Source organism: Manis pentadactyla, chromosome 8 (assembly GCF_030020395.1).
Source record: "Manis pentadactyla isolate mManPen7 chromosome 8, mManPen7.hap1, whole genome shotgun sequence".
Lineage (NCBI taxonomy): Eukaryota > Metazoa > Chordata > Mammalia > Pholidota > Manidae > Manis > Manis pentadactyla.
Window position 1 is genome coordinate 72,147,881 of NC_080026.1, and position 21,198 is coordinate 72,169,078.

General features: G+C 36.7%; 1 protein-coding gene and 1 long non-coding RNA gene across 6 annotated transcripts in view; one reads left to right on the plus strand and one right to left on the minus strand.

Moving 5' to 3' along the window:
- The window catches only part of LOC118931485 (uncharacterized), a 102,292-nt gene that overhangs the window by 50,189 nt on the left and 30,905 nt on the right, over nt 1-21,198 (plus strand). For 2 of the 4 annotated variants that reach the window (XR_008998898.1, XR_005032412.2), the window contains exon 3: nt 14,757-15,929. The exons of the other annotated variants lie outside the window; for them this stretch is intronic. This is a non-coding gene — a long non-coding RNA (uncharacterized LOC118931485). Of the gene's footprint in view, nt 1-14,756; nt 15,930-21,198 lie in introns of those variants that run through there. 4 annotated transcript variants of the gene reach the window in all.
- Nucleotides 1-21,198, minus strand: part of LIPK (lipase family member K) — a 60,614-nt gene that overhangs the window by 13,039 nt on the left and 26,377 nt on the right. For both annotated transcript variants that reach the window (XM_057505862.1, XM_057505863.1), the window contains 5 exons: nt 19,600-19,715; nt 17,508-17,622; nt 15,324-15,522; nt 13,906-14,015; nt 12,736-12,872 (listed from right to left, as the gene is read on the minus strand). In XM_057505862.1, coding sequence (XP_057361845.1) covers nt 12,736-12,872; nt 13,906-14,015; nt 15,324-15,522; nt 17,508-17,622; nt 19,600-19,704 — 666 coding nt within the window. In that variant the 5' untranslated portion in view covers nt 19,705-19,715. The remainder of the gene's footprint in view (nt 1-12,735; nt 12,873-13,905; nt 14,016-15,323; nt 15,523-17,507; nt 17,623-19,599; nt 19,716-21,198) is intronic.

Below are 21,198 nucleotides of genomic sequence, written 5' to 3' on the forward strand. Positions count from 1 at the left end.
AGCACGATTATCATCTAAATATGATAGAGGGATTAAACAATTCCCAGACAAGCAAAAGTTGAGGGAATTTGCCTCCCACAAACCACCTCTACAGGACATCTTACAGGGACTGCTCTAGATGGGAGCACTCCTAAAAAGAGCACAGAACAAAACACCCAACATATGAAGAATGGAGGAGGAGGAATAAGAAGGGAGAGAAATAATCATCAGACTGTGTTTATAATAGCTCAATAAGCAAGTTAAGTTAGACAGTAAGGTAGTAAAGAAGCTAACCTTGAACATTTGGTAACCACAAATCTAAAGCCTGCAATAGCAATAAGTATATATCTTTCAATAATCACCCTAAATGTAAATGGACTGAATGCACCAATCAAAAGACACAGAGTAATAGAATGGATAAAAAAGCAAGACCCATCTATATGCTGCTTACAAGAGACTAACCTCAAACCCGAAGCATGCACAGATTAAAAGTCAAGGGATGGAAAAAGATATTTCATGCAAACAACAGGGAGAAAAAAGCAGGTGTTGCAATACTAGTATCGACAAAATAGACTTCAAAACAAAGAAAGTAACAAGAGATAATGAAGGACATTACATAATGATAAAGGGCTCAGTCCAACAAGAGGATATAACCATTATAAACATATATGCACCCAATACAGGAGCACCAACATATGTGAAACAAATACTAACAGAATTAAAGGAGGAAACAGAATGCAATGCATTCATTTTGGGAGACTTTAACACACCATTCATTCCAAAGGACAGATCCACCAGACAGAAAATAAGCAAGGACACAGAGGCACTGAACAAAACACTAGAACACATGGACCTAATAGACATCTATAGAACTCTACATCCAAAAGCAACAGGCTACACATTCTTCTCAAGTGCACATGGAACATTCTCCAAAATAGACCACATACTAGGCCACAAAAAGAGCCTCAGAAAATTCCAAAAGATTGAAATCCTACCAACCAACTTTTCATACCACAAAGGTATAAAACTAGAAATAAACTGTACAAAGAAAGCAAAAAGGCTCACAGACACATGGAGGCTTAACAACATGCTCCTAAACAATCAATGGATCAATGACCAAATTAAAGTGGAGATCCAGCAATATATGGAAACAAATGACAACAACAAGACAAAGCCCCAATTTCTGTGGGACACAGCAAAAACGGTCTTTACAGGAAAGTATATAGCAATCCCAGCATATTTAAAAAACGAAGAACAATCCCAAATGAATAGTCTAATGTCGCAATTATCAAAATTGGAAAAAGAAGAACAAATGAGGCCTAAGGTCGGCAGATAGAGGGACATAATAAAGATCAGAGAAGAAATAAATAAAATTGAGAAGAATAAAACAATAGCAAAAATCAATGAAACCAAGAGCTGGTTCTTCGAGAAAATAAACAAAATAGATAAGCCTCTAGCCAGACTCATTAAGAGAAAAAGAGAGTCAACACACATCAACAGAATCAGAAACGAGAAAGGAAAAAATACGACGGACCCCACAGAAATACAAAGAATTATTAGAGAATACTATGAAAACCTATATGCTAACAAGCTGGAAAACCTAGGAGAAATGGACAACTTCCTAGAAAAATACAACCTTCCAAGACTGACCCAGAAAGAAACAGAAAATCTAAACAGACCAATTACCAGCAACGAAATTGAAGTGGTAATAAAAAAACTACCCAAGAACAAAACCCCCGGGCCAGATGGATTCACCTCGGAATTTTATCAGACATCTAGAGAAGACATAATACCCATTCTCCTTAAAGTTTTCCAAAAAATAGAAGAGGAGGGAATACTCCCAAACTCATATTATGAAGCTAACATCACCCTAATACCAAAACCAGGCAAAGACCCCACCAAAAAAGAAAACTACAGACCAATATCCCTGATGAACATAGATGCAAAAATACTCAACAAAATATTAGCAAACCGAATTCAAAAATACATCAAAAGGATCATACACCATGACCAAGTGGGATTCATCCCAGGGATGCAAGGATGGAACAACATTCGAAAGTCCATCAACATCATCCACCACATCAACAAAAAGAAAGACAAAAACCACATGATCATCTCCATAGATGCTGAAAAAGCATTTGACAAAATTCAACTTCCATTCATGATAAAAACTCTTAACAAAATGGGCATAGAGGGCAAGTAGCTCAACATAATAAAGGCCATCTATGATAAACCCACAGTCAACATCATACTGAACAGCGAGAAGCTGAAAGCTTTTCCTCTGAGATCGGGAACAAGACAGGGATGCCCACTCTCCCCACTGTTATTCAACATAGTACTGGAGGTCCTAGCCATGGTAATTAGACAAAACAAAGAAATACAAGGAATCCAGATTGGTAAAGAAGAAGTTAAACTGTCACTATTTGCAGATGACATGATATTGTACATAAAAAACCCTAAAGACTCCACTCCAAAACTACTAGAACTAATATCAGAATTCAGCAAAGTTGCAGGATACAAAATTAACACACAGAAATCTGTGGCTTTCCTATACACTAACAATGAACTAATAGAAAGAGAAATCAGGAAAACAATTCCATTCACAATTGCATCAAAAAGAATAAAATACCTAGGAATAAACCTAACCAAAGAAGTGAAAGACCTATACCCTGAAAACTACAAGACACTCTTAAGAGAAATTAAAGAGGACACTAATAAATGGAAACTCATCCCATGCTCCTGGCTAGGAAGAATTAATATCATCAAGATGGTCATCCTGCCCAAAGCAATATACAGATTCGATGCAATCCCAATCAATTTACCAACAGCATTCTTCAATGAACTGGAACAAATAGTTCAAAAATTCATATGGAAACACCAAAGACCCCGAATAGCCAAAGCAATCCTGAAAAGAAAGAATAAAGTGGGGGGCATCTCGCTCCCCAACTTCAAGCTCTACTACAAAGCCACAGTAATCAAGACAATTTGGTACTGGCACAAGAACAGAGTCACAGACCAGTGGCACAGAATAGAGTCTCCAGACATTAACCCAAACATATATGGTCAATTAATATACAATAAAGGAGCCATGGACATACAGGGGGAAATGACAGCCTCTTCAATAGCTGGTGTTGGCAAAACTGGACAGCTACATGTAAGAGAATGAAACTGGATCACTGTCTAACCCCATACACAAAAGTAAATTAGAAATGGATCAAAGACCTGAATGTAAGTCATGAAACCATAAAACTCTTAGGAAAAAACATAGGCAAAGATCTCTTGGACATAAACATGAGTGACCTCTTCATGAACATATCTCCCCGGGCAAGGGAAACAAAAGCAAAAATGAACAAGTGGGACTTTATCAAGCTAAAAAGCTTCTCTACAGCAAAGGACACCATCAATAGAACAAAAAGGTATCCTACAGTATGGGCGAATATATTCATAAATGACAGATCCGATAAAGAGTTGACATCCAAAATATATAAAGAGCTCGCACACCTCAACAAACCAAAAGCAAATAGTCCAATTAAAAAATGGGCAGAGGAGCTGAATAGACAGTTCTCTAAAGAAGAAATTCAGAAGGCCAACAGACACATGAAAAGATGCTCCACATCGCTAGTCATCAGAGAAATGCAAATTAAAACCAAAATGAGATATCACCAGTAAGAATCACCATCATCAAAAAGACAAACAACAACAAATGTTGTCAAGGTTGTGGAGAAAGGGGAACCCTCCTACACTGCTGGTGGGAATGTAAATTAGTTCAACCATTGTGGAAAGCAGTATGGAGGTTCTTCAAAATGCTCAAAATAGAAATACCATTTGACCCAGGAATTACACTCCTAGGAATTTACCCTAAGAATGCAGCAGCCCAGTTTGAAAAAGACAGATGCACCCCTATGTTTATCACTGCACTATTTACAATAGCCAAGATATGGAAGCAACTTAAATGTCCATTAGTAGATGAATGGATAAAGAAGATGTGGTACATATACACAATGGAATATTACTCAGCCATAAGAAAAAAACATATCCTACCATTTGCAACAACATGGATGGAGCTAGAGGGTATTATGCTCAGTGAAATAAGCCAGGTGGAGAAAGACAAGTACCAAATGATTTCACTCCTATGTGGAGTATAAGCACAAAGGAAAACTGAAGGAACAAAACAGCCGCAGAATCACAGAACCCAAGAATGGACTAATAGTTACCAAAGGGAAAGGGACTGTGGGGAATGGGTGGGAAGGGAGGGATAAGGGTGGGGAAAAAGAAAGGGGACATTACAATTAGCATGTATAATGCAGTGGGTGGGGGGCACGGGGAGGGCTGTACAACACAGAGAAGACAAGTAGTGATTTTACAGCATCTTACTACGCTGATGGACAGTGACTGTGAAGGGGTATGTGGGGGGGACTTGGTGAAGGGGGGTGTCTAGTAAACATAATGTTCTTCATGTAATTGTAGATTAATGATATCAAAATTAAAAAAAATCATTGGTAAGATCAATGTCAAGGAGATTTTCTTCTAGTAGTATTAAGATTTCAGGTCTTTAATCTGTTTCAAGTTAATTTTATGAGTGGTATAACATAGGGGTCTAATGTTACTGTTTTGCATGTCACTATCCAGTCATCCCAATACCATTTAGCAAAGAGACAATCCTTTGCCCTTTTGTGTATTTATAGCCCTCTTGTCAAAGACTAAATTAACCACAAGCAGGGAACTATTTCTGGTCTCTATACTGTTTTGATGACTATTTTGTAATGTAGTTTGCAATCAGGGGTATGATGCTTCCTCCTTTTCTTCTTTCTCAAGATTGGTTTGGCTATTCGGGGTTTGCAGTGGTTCTGTACAAATTTTAGGATAGTTTTCTTTCTATTTCTGTGAAAAATGCCATTCTATACCTTCTTTATTGAGATATTTTATCATGAAAGAAAGTTTAACTTTGTCAAATGCATTTTCTGTATCGATTGAGATGATCATTGGAGTTCTAGCCTTCCTTCTATTAATATGGTGTATCATATACATTGATTTGTATATGTTGAACCATTCTTGCAATTTAGGGATAAATTCCACTTGATCGCTTGATCAGTGTATGATCCTTTTAATGTACTGCTGAATTTGGTTTGGTAGCATTTTCTGGACGATTTTTGCATCTATGTTCATCAAGAGCATTGGCCTTTAATTTTCTTTTCTATTAGTGTCCTTGCCTGACTGGTGTCAGGGTAATGCTGGCCTTGTAAAATGAGATTAAAAGTGCTCCTTTCACATCAGTTTTTTGGAGGAGATTGAGAAAGATTGGTATTAACTTTTGGTCTGGTAGAATTCAGTAGTGAAGTCTTCTGGTCCTAGGATTTTATTTGTTGGGAGATTGTTGATTATTGATTCAATGTCTCTGGTCATTATTGGTCTCTACAGATTTTCTCCTCATAACTCAGTCTAGGTAAATTGTGTATTTCTAGGAATTTATACAATTCTTGTACATCATCTAATTTGTTCATGTATAATTGTTCACAGTAGTCTCTTATGATGCTCTGTATCTCTATAGTATCATTTGTAATGATTTCTCTTTCATTTATAATTTTATTTGTTTGAACCAGCTTTTTTTACTAGTTAAAGGTTTGTCCATTTTGTTTATCTTGTCAAAAAATCCAGCTCAATTTCATTGAACTTTCTTGTCTTTCTAGTCTCTAACTTATTTATTCCCTTCAGTCTGCCCACTTTGGAGTTAGTTTGTTCTTCTTTTTTGAAATTCCTTGAAGTGTAAGGTTAGGTTGTTTATTTGAGATTTTTCCTTTTTATTTATTTTTCCAAAATTTTTTAATTGAAGTATAGTTGATTTTTAATCTTATATTCATTTCAAGTATACAACACAGTAGTTCAACAGTTACCTGTGTTATTAAATCCTTATCGCACACTAGTGCAGTTACTATCTGTCAACATTGGAAGACATTAGAGAATCACTGACTGTATTCTCCATGCTGTACTACCATTGCTGTGACCGACTTATATTATGACTGGGAATTTCTGGGCCCCTTTATTTTCCTCTCCTCCCCACCCTAAACCCTCCCCTATGATAACTACCAGTCATTTCTCAGTGTCTGTGAGGCTACAGCTATTTTGCTTATTTTGTTTCATTTTTAGATTCTAAAAATAAATGAAATCATATAGTACCTGTCTTTCTCTGACTAGCTCATTTCACATAGCATAATACTCTCTAGGTCTACATGCTGTTTCTAATGGCAAGAGTACCTCTTTTTTATGTCTGAATAATATTCCATAGTATATATGTACCACATCTTCTTTATCCATTCATCTACTGATGGACACATCAGTTGCTTCCATATCATAGTTATAGTAAATAATGCAGCAATAATCATAGGGGTGCATATATTTTTTTGAATCAGGGATTTTGTTTACTTTGACTAAATTCCTAAAAGTGGAATTACTGAGTCAAATGGTATTTCTATTTTAGTTTTTTGAGGAACCTCCATATTGCTTTCCACAACAGTTGCATCAATTTACATTCTCACCAACAGTGTAGGAGGGTTCCCATCTTTCCACAACCTCACCAACACTTGCTACTTGTCTCTTGTCTTTTGGACACACATTCTAACTGATGTGAAGTGATACCTCATTATGGTTTTGATTTGCATTTCCCTGATGATTGATTAGTGATGTGGAACATCGTATCATGTGCCTGTTCACCCTCTATATTTGTTCTTTGGAGAAATGTCTGTTCAGGTCCTCAGCCCATTTTTTAATTGCGTTATTTGTTTTTTTGGTGTTGAGGCATATGAGCTCTTTATATATTTTGGATGTTAACCCTTTATGGGATAAATTGTTTATGAATAGATTCTCCCAAAATGCAGATTGCCTTTTATTCTGCTGATGGTGTCCTTGCTGTACAGAAGCTTTTTAGTTTGATGTCATCCCATTTGTTCATTTTTTTATTTTGTTTCCCTGGCCTGAGGAGATGTGTCCAGGAGAAAATTGCTTATAATTATGTTCAAGAGATTTTTGCCTACATTTTCTTCTAAGACTTTTATGGTTTCACAACTTATATTCAGATCTTTGACCCACTTTGAGTTTACTTTTGTGTATGGCATTAGACAGTAATCCAGTTTAATTCTCTTACATGTATCTATCCATGATAGATCTTTTTTTTTTCACCTCCTTAGTTAGATTTATTCCTAGGTATTTAATTCTTTTTGGTGTAATTGTAAATGGAATTGTTTTCCTGATTTCTCTTTCTACTAGTTTCTCGTTAGTATATAGGAATGCAACAGATTTCTGTGTATTAATTTTGTATTCTGCAACTTTTGCTGAATTCAGTTATTAGCTGTAATAGTTTTTTGGTGGATTTTTTAGGGTTTTCTATGTATGATGTCATATCATCTGCAAATAGTAACAGTGTAATTGTTTCCTTACCAATTTGGATGCCTTTTATCTCTTTGTGTTGTCTGATTGCCATGGCTAGAACCTCCAGTACTATGTTGAATAAAAGTGGTGAGAATGGGCATCCCTGTCTTGTTCATGATCTTAGAGGAAAAGCTTTCAGGTTTTTGCTATTAAGTATGATGTTGGTTGTAGGTGTGTCATATACGAATTTTATTATGTTGAGGTACATACCCTCTATACCCATTTTGTTAAGAGTTTTTATCATGAATGGATGTTGAATTTTGTCAAATGCTTTTTTGGCATCTATTGAGATGACCGTGTGATTTTTATCGTTTTTGTTGATGTGATGTGTGATATTGATTGGTTTATAAATATTATTCCTACCTTGCATCCCTGGAATAAATCCTACTTGGTCAGTGATGGATGATCTTTTTGATGTGTCTTTGATTTGGTTTGCTAATATTTTTTTGAGGATTTTTGTATCTATATCATGAGGTGTATTGGTATATAATATTCTTTTTTTTTGAAGTGTCTTTGTCTGCTTTTGGTGATAGAGTGATGCTGGCCTCATAGAATGAGTTTGGAAATATTCCCTCCTCTTCCACTTTTTAGAATACTTTAATAAGGATGGGTATTAGTTCTTCTTTAAATGTTTGATAATATTCAGCTGTGAAGCGATCTGGTCTTGAGATTTTGTCTGTTGGTAGCTTTTTGATTACCAGTTCAATATCATTACTGGTAATTGGTCTGTTCAGATTTTCTGTTTCTTCCTGGGTCAGTCTTGGAAGGTTGTATTTTTCTAAGAATTTGTCCATTTCTTCTATGGTGTCCCATTAATTGGCATATACTTTTTCATAGTATTCTCTAATAATTCTTCATATTTCTATTGTGTCAATTGTAGATTTTATCTGTTTCCCCTCTCTTTTTTTTTTTTTTTTTGATAAGTCTGGCTAGGGGTTTGCCTATTTGGTTTATCTTCCCAAAGAACCAGCTCTATGGTTTTATTTTTCTCTATTTTATTTAATTTTGCTGTGATATTTATTGTGTCCCTCCTTCTACTAGCTTTGGGTTTCATTTGTTTATTTTTAGTTTCTTTAGTTGTGAGTTTAGACTATTTGGGATCATTCTTGTTTCTTGACATTAGCTTGTATTGCTATGTACTTCCCTCTTAGACCCTCTTCTGTGGCATTTCACAGATTTTGGATTGTTGAATTTTTGTTTTCACTTGTCTATGTATTGCTTGATTTCTGTTTTAATTTGTTCATTGATCCATTGTTTATTTAGAAGCATTGCTTAGCCTCCATGTGTTTGTGGGTCATTTTTTTTTTCGTAATGTAATGAATTTCTAGTTTCATACTATTTTGATTTTAAAAGATGTTTGATACAATTTCAATCTTTTTAAATTTATTAAGGCTTTTTGGTGTCCCAATATGTGATATATTCTGGAGATGTGTACTTAGGAAAAATGTATCCTGCTGCTTTTGAGTGGAATATTCTGCATATATCTCTGAAGCCCATCTGATCTAATTTGCTGTTCAGTGACTAGGTTTCCTCATTTATTTTCTGTGTGGGTGATCTATTGGTGCAATTGTGGTGTCAAAGTCTAATATGATTGTGCTGCAATCTCTTTCTCCCTTTAGTTTTGTTAGCATTTATTTTACATATTTAAGTGCTTCTATGTTGGGTACATAGATATTTGTTATATTTTCTTGTTGGACTGATCCCTTTATTATTACATAATTTCATTCTTTGTCTCTTGTTACTTTTTTTGTGTTGAAGTCTGATATAAGTTCTTTTATCTGAGATAAGTACTGATATTCTTGTTTTATTCTCACTTTCATTTGAATGAAATATCTTTTTCCATCCCTTCACATTCAGTCTGTGTATGTCTTTAGGTATGAAATGAGTTTATTGTAGGCAGCATATAGATGGGTCTTCTTTCTTTATCAATTCTGCCACCCCATGTCTTTTGGTTGGTGCATCAGTCCATTTATATTTAAAGTATTTATTGATAATTATGCACTTATTGTCATTTTGTTAATTGTTTTATGTTGGGTTTTATAGATCCCTTCTGTTCCTTTCTTCCTGTCTTACACTCTTCTCTTGTTATTGATGGTCCTTTAGTGTTGTGATTGGATTTCTTTTTCTTTTAATTTAAGTTTTTATGTATCTTATCAGCTTTAGGTCTGTGGTTTCCATAAGGCTCATAGTTTCCTAAATATATAGCAGTTTGTGTAAGTTGATGGACACTCTATTTGAACCCAGTCTAAAAGTACTATTTTTTTATTCTTCTCACTTTATATATTAGATATTATAATATACATTTTTTTGTGTACTCCTTGACTGATTTTGTGTACAGTTGATTTTACTATTTTGCTTTTAAACTTCATAATAGGTTAGTAAGAAATTGGGCAACTACCTTTACTGTGGGTTTGTTCTCACTGATGAAAAATATTTAGATTTAAGAACATTTCCATCTACAGAAGCCATTTAACATATCTTGTAAGACTAGTTTAATGGAAGTGAATTCTTTGCACTTTCATTTATCTGGGAAACATTTAATCTCTCCCATTTTGAATGATAACCTTGCTGGGTAGAGGATTCTTGGTTGTAGGTCCTTCTGTTTTTCAATACATTAAATATTTCATGTCACTCCCTATTGACCTGTAAAGTTTCTGCTGATAGCCTTATGGGGTTTTCCTTATAGGTAACTGCCTTTCTCTTGCTACTTTTAAAATTCTCCCTATCTTTAATCTTTGCTATTTTAATTACTATATGTCTTGGTGTTATTTTTCTGGGGTTCCTTTTGTTAGGGGCTCTCTGTACTTTTAGGACCTGGGTGTCTATTCCTTCTCAGACTGGGGAAGTTTTCAGCAGTTATTTCTTCAAAGAGACTGTCTACTCCTTTGTCTCTCTCTTCTCTTTCTGGTACCCTTATTATGAAAATCTTGTTTTATTTAGAGTTGTCACAAGGCTCTGTTAGCATCCTCTCATTTTTTAAAATTCTTTTTTCTCTGTTTCTCAGCTTTGTTGTTTTCCTGTTCTCTAATTTCCATCTCATTAATCATCTCCTCTACTTGTAGTAATCTATTATTGATTCCCTCCATTGTATTTTTCATTGCAGTTACTATATTCTTCAGTTCTGAGTAGCTCTTTTTCAAATCTTCAATCTCTTGTTGAAGTTCTCACTGAAATAATCAATTCTTTTCCATAGGTCAATGAGCAACTTTATGTCTGTTACTTTGAGATCTTTATCAAGAAGATTGGTGATCTCCATTTCATTTGGCTCTCTTTCTGGTGTCTTATCTTATTCTTTTGTTTGGAATATATTTCTCTCCCTCCTCATTTTGTCTGGATTTCTGTGTTTCTTCCTTGGTATCAAGTAGATCAGCTATGCCTCCTTGTCTAGCAGGTAATGGCTTTATCAAGAAGGCATCCTTTGGTGTTGAGAAGCTCAAGACTGTTTGCTGTCCATAGGCTGTGGGTGGGGCTACCAGTCTGCCTGTCTGCCAGCAGTGGCTGATCTCTGTCAGCAGAGGCTGACAGCTTGCCTCTGTGTGCCTTTAATGTGATGTGAGGCATTTCTGCTGCAATTTATGGTTGGCAGGGCCATGCTATGCTTGCTGGGAAGCAAAGGCAGCCACTGCTGGGCCAGCAGTGTTGGCAGTGTGGGTGCACAGGGGAGCTCGACATGGGGCTGAACCGTTAGCTAGGAGGAAGGAATGTTTGGAGCTGGGCCCTGCAGGGCTGGGAAGCTGGGAAAGCTTCCCCCACCTCTGACAGGCAGCAAAGTCTGACCACTGCTGGGCCAAGCTGGCTGGATGGGTAGGAGTGCCTTGGGACTGAGTCCCCAGCAAGGGGGATGGAGCACTTGGGGCTGGCTTTCCTGAGCACCTGACCAGTTGGGCTGAGGGAAGGCTGGGGAAGCATCATCCACCTGCACTTTCTCCTCCAGAGAGAGCTCCCTCAGACTCCCTGCCCCTCTGGTACACTTTCTGCTGCTGGTAAGTCTTTCAAACTGCCACTTCTATGTTGGGTCTCAAACCAACAGAGCATGCCTGTCCTCCACAAGTGGCAGGAGTCTCAGTCTCCCAGAGTGCTCCAACTCTTTCTGGTGTCTAGACTCATTAATCATCAAAGCCAAGTGCAATGTGGACTCCTGTTTGCAGAACAGATCTCTGGGCCAGGTGTGCAGGATTCTTGCATGCTTATCCCCTCCCTGCTCTGTTCCTGTCCCTCCTGCTTGTGGGCTGGAATTGAGGAAGGGCCTAGGTCCCAACTGATCATGGCTCTGCCACTTTACCCTTCTGTATGTGGTCTTCTCTTCTTTATCAGGTATAGGTGGTCTGTTCTGCAGTCTTCAGGTCATTTTCAGGGTTAGTTAAATTTGCTGTAGTTGCTTCTTTGGTGGGAGGAGGTTTCTGTCTTGCCTTCCACTATCTTTTCCCCAAGATTTCCAAACTTCTTAACTTGATATTCAAGTCTTTTCAGAATCTACTCCTACATTTCCAATACTATTTCCCATACTCTTCTTCACAAATTTAAATTTCCAATAAAGTGAGTTACATGTGTTTTCCCATGGCTTGAATTTCATCACTTCAATGTTGCTCATGTTTCCTTCTTGGTTTGAAAAGTCTTTCTGCACTGCCCTGTACACTGAAATCTTGTCTTTGAGCCACAGTCTTATCTAATAAGACTCCTGTGATTATAACAATGACAGCATTTTCATTTTTCTCTCAGTTTGCCTAGCAATCTTTTTTCTGTATCTTTATGATGCTGGAATTTCTATTAGGAAGTAATTGATCACACATGGTAGCTCATCTGCTGTGGTTAAAGATCTTTTAGGACAATCTTTTAAAAATAGAAGTCTGATCAAACCATTTATTTGCTTAACATTTTTCATTGGTTTCCCATCATCAACAGAACAAAACAAACTATTTAACATGACATAATTCTTTCCATTAGCTATCTCCTACTCTCCCCTTAGTTGAGTCTCCCACCCTTCTCACATGTACCCTAATTTTCAGTCAAACCAGTTGACTGAAAAGTATCTGTATAGATATAGTTGTTTCCTGATGCTATACTTTTGAAATACTAGCTCCTAGATATATTTATGGAATTAAATTGAACTGTACTATACCACAGGCATGTCAAAATATATGAAATGCTGAAGAATGAGTGAGCTCCCTGTTGGCAAATGTACATCATCAGTAAACCTACATGGATACCTCGAACACCTATTACAGTCTCAGAAATTTGTAAAATGTAATTTGTCTCAGGTTCTCTTCTCTTGAAATCAATTGAAATAGATCTAGTTTTAGTTACTACAGATTGAAATTTGGAGAAGTCACATACCTTGACTATTCTTCTGGAAAGAGCTGTTAATTTTTTCAAAGGACTTTGGGTATATTTCACTGTGATGATTGGAGCCAATGCAAAAAATATCTTAATTCTTTTAGCCAGCTCTGGAATTGTGGAGAATGCTATGAAAGCTGAAAGAAAAGACATTGCTAATTTATATATTTAAAATGAGTCTTAATTAATTTTGAGCAATAGAAAAATTAGTCACATTAAAAAGCAGCAAATAAAAAACAACTCAAGGTAAGTACCAATTGTAGGGAAGGATTTTTAAGTTCCTCAAGGATGGAATTGGTTAGCTGACTCATAATAAAGTGAGTTTCTTACCTCTGGTGAATGCAATCTATTTATAGGGAGTGATGTAGAAAAGGATCAAACTTTCACTGTGGGACATGTAGTTAAACCTTAAGGGACATTCTAGCTTGACCATAGTCTTTGGTATCAGACAAAACTAGGCTCTAATTTTGATTTCACATTCACTGGCTGAGTGATGAAGACTCAGGCAAATCACCTCCCTTGTATAAGTCTCAGTTTCCTCAAATCTGTAAATATGGGAAATAGAACTCTTCTAGGCTAATGCTTTTGAAGGTTAAATGATGTTTATGTAAAAGTTAAAGCATTATTTGGCACAATCACCATTAAAAAGTATTTCTAAATTTAGCCATTTGTTAAAATAGGGATGATAATGGTCTCAAATGTTCGTAGTTCCCAATGAGAGAATGTACATAAGGTACATTGTCCGTACAGGCATATGGAGACCTAATTTACACCAGGAACTTGATTAGGATTAAGGCACAGAGAAGAAACAGCTGTTGGAAATGCTGTTCGTGGTCTTGAGCCTGGTAGCTGAGTGGGAAGGAGTGGAGGGTATGAAGTCCTCATGGCACCGTCAGCATGACCCCTTCCACCTCTACCCCTCCCTAGTGCCTCCTGGACAATTCTCTTTCCTTCAGCCTTAGGTATCAATCTCCAGATGCAATTCTGGGGGGAAAAAATCCCTATTATCACCCTCATTTTATTTTCTCCTCAGAAACCCACAAGAGGAAATGATTTCCCATCTCAAGTCCTCAAGTTAGAGGCTGAACATAGGGAGGAAACCCTGACCCATTTCACAAATATAGAAGAAGAATCTCTGACACTCTCAGATCACATCTGCCCCAAACACACCGATCGTGGTCCCTTGGGAGTGGCCCACATAGTAGAGTTGCTCCTGTCCAGTTTTCTCTACAATAAAATCTATCGTGGCTGGAAGGTCATATTTAGCCATCTCATCCATACTGCCAAAGAAAAAGAACAAAAAAATTGGAATACACATCTCGTTGTTAGGCCTGAAATATTTAAACACATTCATTGTGGATGTAGATACTTTGCTTTTGTTAACTGTAAGACTAGAGTCAACATATGATGCTATGCAACTGTGCAACTCTTGAGAGTGGTCACCTTGATTGCAAGAATGACATTACTAATCAACCAAAATTGGAAGGATCTGACTTGCAAAAGCCTACAAAGACTTTTCCTCTAAGGTAGTTATGTTCACTTAATTTGAAAACAGATTTACCAAGCTCCTTTGCAAAGAGTAATTACCCGGAATGCTTATTTAAAAAACAGAATAAAGCAAACAGGTTTGCGAACATCAGCCCAGACAGTCTGAGTCAGAATTTCCAGGGAAGAGGCCTGGTAATTTACTTGTTTATCAGGCACCTCAGGTGCTTCTTTTCCTGTGTGCAGTTGGGAAAACACTCACTTAGGGAGTCATAATGTTATTTGCAATAGTGCAATTACATTGTGCAACTAGGAAATGCCAGATGGCTTCCAGGAGTAAGGCAGGAATGAGGCCAAGGAGCAAATGGCTTTAGTGATCTTCAAGGCGTGGATCTTAGCTCACATATAAGTTCAGGGCTTTGCCCATGTGACCAAGGGGGTGTGGCTTCTAGAGCAGACATCACTGTAGGGGCTGCTGTTGGCAACAGTCTGATCATTAGTCATTTTGTGCTCATGCTTTCTCCTTACTTCCCCAGGATGTGACTCCAAGGACAAGTTTCAGCACTACCAGCCTGTGGAGGACAGAGTTCCTTCACTACTCAGTGGATAAACATTTGAATGTCATTTTTGCACAAGCTCAAGGCTTTCTTGGCTTATCATGAATGTCTGGTACTCAGAATTTTCAACCAGAACCTTGTTTCTGGTCCCATTTCTCAAATCAGTTTCATTCTTCCTCTTTAGTAAGGGAACTCTGCAAACTTCCTTTGAGGTCTACATTGATAGTGATAGTTGGAATTAGCCTTTCTAAAGTTGACATGTGCATTTTGAATTTTTTTACATATATGTTTTGTATACCCATACACACATATACATATTCCTGACACCCCCCAACAAGTGCAGTTTTTAAAACAAACATCAGTGCAATAATAAGGGCATTTCCTCAGAGCCTGTGCACACAGCCTGGGGAGAGGAAGAAATGCTCGTTTTCTTCTTGTTGGAATATTCCAGTGGGTGCATTTGAACAGAAAGGGAAAAAACAAAGGGCGTTCATCTGTATATATGAGCAAAGTACACACTTTACTCATGAGTAGGTATCCCCTTACCTGAAGGCCCAGTATTCTGGCGATTCAGGTGAAAATTTCAAGTGTTTTCTGGACCAGGTGTTTCCCCGGCTGTTCCCCATCCACACATCATAACCACTATCTGCCAGAAGGAAGGCCAGGCTGTTGTTGGGTAGGTTGCAAATCCAGTTACTGGCAGATGCAATTAAACCATGTTGCAAATACACAACAGGTTTTGGAGCTGCAAAATACAGGCAACAAAGATTTTGTATCTGAACTTCTACAGTGTCTGCAAAAAATTCTCTTTCCTGACTGATTGCCTGTATTATAGAAGAGATGAGATGGTAAGAGGTGAAATTTAGCACAAGGCAAACCTGGCTCTAGTCCTTTTTGAACTACTTACGTGGGCAAATTATTTATCTTCTCTATGTCTTGTTTCTCTCTTTGTAAAATTTGGATTATATGAAATACAGTATGTTGTTCTGTACGTGAAGTCAGATTGTCCTGGTTCAAAATCTATTCTGCTATATATTAATCCCTCTGTGCCTCAGTTAATTTTATCTGTGTAATGGGTAATAACAATAAATTCTACCTCATGGTGTGGTCATAAGAATTAAATTAGAATTAAATTCCTTAAAAGACTCGCTAGCATGATAAATATTTGCTCTATTATTATTTCCCATTTAATGACATTTTATTTATCAAGAAACATCTGATTATAAAAATAAATTTTTCTTAAAATAATAGCAAAAACAGTAAAAATGGCATTTGTTGAATGTTTCCTGAATGTGAAGTACTATGCTAGATTTTACACATGCTGCTTAATTTAATTTGCACTGTCCGAAAGCAAAATGCAAGGTTTTAAGGAAAATGTTATGCAATGTAAAATTATTGATTTGATACAAAAGTCTTGTTCTCTAGTATAATTAGAACAATTTGACTAAGAAAGAGAAAGGAGAAAAAAGAAAATGGGGAAGTGTTGTTGAAAACACAGAGAAGAGAGAGAGAAAGTGACTAGCATTTTCCTGCCTTTTATAAAATGGTTTGTGATGCTGTGTTGGAACCCCAGGACTCTTCCTCAGGTCACTTCTTGGGCTCAACCAGCTTCCTGAGATTGGTAGGCTAGGCTGGATTCTCAGAGAGCCCTCAGCCATCTTGAAGCAAGGAACTAAATCCATGAGAAAACAGAAAGAAGAGGTGTTACTAATTCTGCTAAATTATTGCTAAAGAGCGGTCATAGACCACCATCCCTCTTTGATCTGAGCCCTCAGGCTGCTTCTCATGTAGAGCCAGCTTTCCATCTCATACATTTTGACAACTATCTGGCAGAACTGATAAGGTAAAAATCTGGGGAAACAAGTTCTCATGAATATTTAAAAAAGGTAATGGAGTTGTATTGGGAAAGGTTGCTTCTATAAAATCAACAATATCTCTCTGTTTTTAAAAATCTACATTTTCTCTTTAAATAATAGTCAATCCCTCTGATATTGGGGAATTTTGTTATACAACACTCCAAAGAATAGAAGGGACTAAAAAATGAGAGAAGAAAGCGAACAGTTCTTGCCAAGTGGATCCCTCTTTTCTCTGTGGATATCAACCTGTATTGTAGGGAGCTAGAAATGACTCTTTAATTAAGTTTAAGTATTGAACTAATAGGGTCAGATTAATTTTTTTTTTAAAAAGCTTCGGTGACTTGGTTGGAGAACTAATCACAAATGAAGTAATGCCAGTTATAAAGCTATTGTGGTGGCTGAAGCAAAAGATGGTGATGGCCAAGTCTAGACTTGAATGATAATGAAGCTGAGAAAAGTTTTCAGGTGGCAGCAAAATTTGGAAGGCAAAATTGGTGTCTATTGGTGATTGGCTAGATAGAGGAGGAGAGGGAGAAGAAAGTACCAAAATGATTCATAGGTTTCTGGTTTTTAAGCCTGGAAAGTGGTATCTCTAGAGTAAGACCAAGTTTTTTGTTTTTGTTTTGTTTTTCTTTTTGTGTGCGTGTATGTGTTCTTTGGAGGGAGGAAAAAGTCATGGAGAAAAGAAAACACTAAAGAGTGTGTGAAAATGCTTTAAAAATTACAAAGGGTTATCCAAATGCAATGGAGTAGAAGAGATGGAGGTGAGAAGTTTCCTCCTCTAGAGGAGGAACAAAAGCTGCCCTGCTGCTGTCAGCATATCTCAGAATCTCTGCATTAGGCATTATTTGTTTCATAGCACAATAAATCCTACCTGTTCTGGAACATCTTCTTCCATAAGGAATCCTGTAAATTCCAAGGATATAACCATCTGTTGTGATAACATCATACTCTTCACAAGGATAACCCCAGTAGGAAATAATCTGGCTCTGAAAAGAGGACAGGAAAATATACACCTTCACAATAGAATCTCTTGACTTTTATGTATACATTGCAACGTAGTACTTTGAGTCACAACTTGCAGCTTGTCTGCGTGTTGGGACAAAACATAGCAGGAAAATCAGGATAACCCAAGGAGGGTATTAAAGGCATGGAAAAGCAGGGTGGGGTAACCGCACATCCTGGTTTGCTTGACCTGTTATTATTAATGAATTCTAGTTCACTCTCAAAATGTTTGACAAAAAAGTATCTGGTCATCTAATGAGGGAAACTGCAGGGGATTGTACAGTACCTTTGGCTAGTGACAGGTGAGCTGTTAACCACCTTAGACCTGAAGGGAGATGGGGGCAAGGGGTCACCACACCCAGAATGAGAAAGTCAGGTAGGGAGGGCCACACTGAAAGGGGCTGTGCTCATAGCAGAGGGAGACAGCCTGCCTTAGCTGACCTCATGGAGGGAGCCAGGGCAATAAACTGACAACTGAATTGTCTAATCACTCTCTTTCCTCCTCTGGTCTCTTGTTCAAGATTTCCATTGTTTGAACTGAGCTGAAAACCAATGGTCAAGGCTGCTTGCTGACCTTGTTCTTACAAGTCAGCCTCTTGGGCAAAGAGAAAAGTATAAAGAAAGAGAGTCGATTTGGAGGGGTAAAGAGAAGATATCCCAGCTATTGATATACAAGGAAGAGGGGAGCTACTGTTTATCGGTCATTTTCTGCGTAGAGGATGGTTTATATTCCTTGGTTATTAACTGTTAAAACAGGACTTGAGTTAGAATTACACCCATTTTACAGTTGAGAAAACTGAGTGTCAGGAAGATTAATAATCTGTCTGAGGTTACTAGGAAGAGATAAAGACAAAAGCCAAAGTAAGTTTAACTCCAAAGTACGCCTTTGCCACAAGATTGTGCCTTTACCCAGGCCAGGAACACGAGAGGTATGTATACACTATGGGGCTACATAAAGCAGTGGTTATGAGCCCAGACTCTAGAGACAAACTGTATGGCATTGAATTCCTTTCTTTTTAGCTATGTAATTTTGGGCAAGTTACTTAGCCCTTTTGGGTCTCATTTCCTTCAACTGTAAGATAAAGATAATAATGATCTTTTCACAGATTTGTTGTGAGGATCCATAAAATATCTAGAACAGTGCCTTGGATAAAGTACATTTATAAATTTCTATTCTTATTATTATTATAGAATAATTAAGAGCCAAAAAGCATCCAGACCAGATAGGAAGAGGAGGTGTGTGAAAGTGGGATAAAGGAAAATTTGGATTTGGGGACATACATCATGGACTGTGAGTTCAACAATGTGGTAGGAGGCTAGGGGTATCTGCTGGATACTTTGGAGAAAAGAACAAGAAGAAACAATAATTTAAACTTTGACAGCTGCATTCCTCCTAAAGTTTTAATGCAAACTTTGGTGTGGGCAAGGGCATCAATGGTGCACAATATATACAGGAATTTGGAGCATCCCATTGGGATAAAGCCTATAGTAGACACTTACCATTTGTCTTTTTTTTTTTTTTTTTGCCTAGCACTGTGCCAGCCCATTCTATTCCATCCACTTTTGCTATGAATTCCTGCATGTTAAGATACTTCTGGTTATAAGCAACCAAAATCAATTCTGGCTTATTAACCCCCCAAGAGTACACTGATGTAGCTCACAAACTGAAGAAATTGTTTTAGAAACAGCCTCAAGAAGAACTTGGGATCCTCTCCAGAGATCATCAGTATGAACTCATGAAACTTCTCTTTAGGAAATGACCATCAGATAGTAGCTCAAACCACCAGGAAGGGGAATATTACTGCCCCAACTTGGGTGTTTCAACTCTTAGATTAAGTTAATCATGCCAAAGAACAGAGGAGGAAGCACCCAGAAAACTAGACAGGCTCACTAATTATATCTAAAATGAGGGCAAATTAATAATTCCTTATCTATATTTTTTTCCTTAATGAATGACTTACAATATTCATATAAGCTTCAGGATTTGTGGTGCTTCCTTTCTTCTGATAACCATATATAGGTCCAAGAAGTAGTACCCAGCATGCTGCTACCAAAAGCTGCCACATTTGGGGTCTTCCTGGGAAAGGAAATAGGAATACATTTGTCATCAAAAAGAATTCTAAAAGTGAAATTTGGTGTAACCTTTCTACAACACTACTGTGGGAGGGAATAGAAACATGCTTCTAGCCTGCGATTTAACAAGTAATATACTTAATTATTTAGGATTCATACCATGAAAAATCTGAAATGGTGACTTTTAAGAAAGAATGAAAGAGAGAAAAGGAAAGAAAGAGAAGGGAAAGAAAAAAAGAAAGAAAGGAGGGAGGGAAAGAAGAAAGAAACCAACATCAATCAGGTTTCCAACATACAGCTGGACAAAAGAAGAGATTGTATAATTTGCAGAAAAAGAAATAGAATGGCCAGTATATTAACCAAAGCACACTTAATATCTCTAGTTATCAGACAAATTAGTAAATTTTTTTCTGATGGTGGGAGTAAGCATTGGCACCTTTATGGAAAGAAATGTGTTAACATGTCTGACAAATTCAAAAATATTCATATACTTCACCATGTAATTCTATTTCCAGGAGACTTTTCAAAAGACAAATAGTATATATGTAGGTATAATTTATATATTATTCCTTTTTGTATATCTTAATATTGTAAAATTTGCCAAAATAAGAGATTAGTAGATTACATTATGAGTGAGGAAGAATGGAATTATTCAGCTACCAAGTATCATGAAATTCCTATTATATAATAGGTAAGGTGTAGAGGAAAAAGGATGTAAATTATGTATATATTTTGAGCTTAATGATAGAAAAAATTATAAAGAGAAAAAAAGAATAAGCACCATAATTTAATTATGGTTACATCTAGATGGTGAATTATATTTGGATGATTGTTTTCTCATTTTTAAAAGATTTTCCGTAGTTGCTAAATTTTCTTTACCTAATATCACTTTATTGTTTTTCAAATAAAAAAATTAAAAATTGTGAAAATCATGGGGAAAAGATGATGTATAATATTCATTTGGCTTTGAAAGTATGTAAATTTAAAAACAAACAACAAACAAAACAACTGCAAACAGAACGGGGACATTTTGCAGGCAACCCCCCCATGTCTCTTTTAAATGATCTTTGAATTGTGTTAGAAAGCATTCTGTCTCTACCAATTTGCTCTGTTTTCTTCTCAGTGTAAGTAATAAGTCTCGCCCTGTAGGAAATGGAAGGATTTTTCAGAGGTTGTCCTCTCTGTTTATGGAAAATTCCATGAATTCCTCTCTTGGATTTGTCAAAGTCTTAATGTCTATTGACTACATATACATACATATACTAATGTAATTAATCTATACTATAATTCATATGATTAATAATATGTGAATTACGTAGTAAATATGTGATTGTGTATTAGTATGTTTATATATCATTGATTAAATATAGCTTAATTCTGGTGAATCTTGATGGTGGTGATAACATCATCAACAGCAATAATTATGATTACTATTACAACTACATACTGAGCACCTATTATGTGGCAAATAATGTGCCTGACATCAT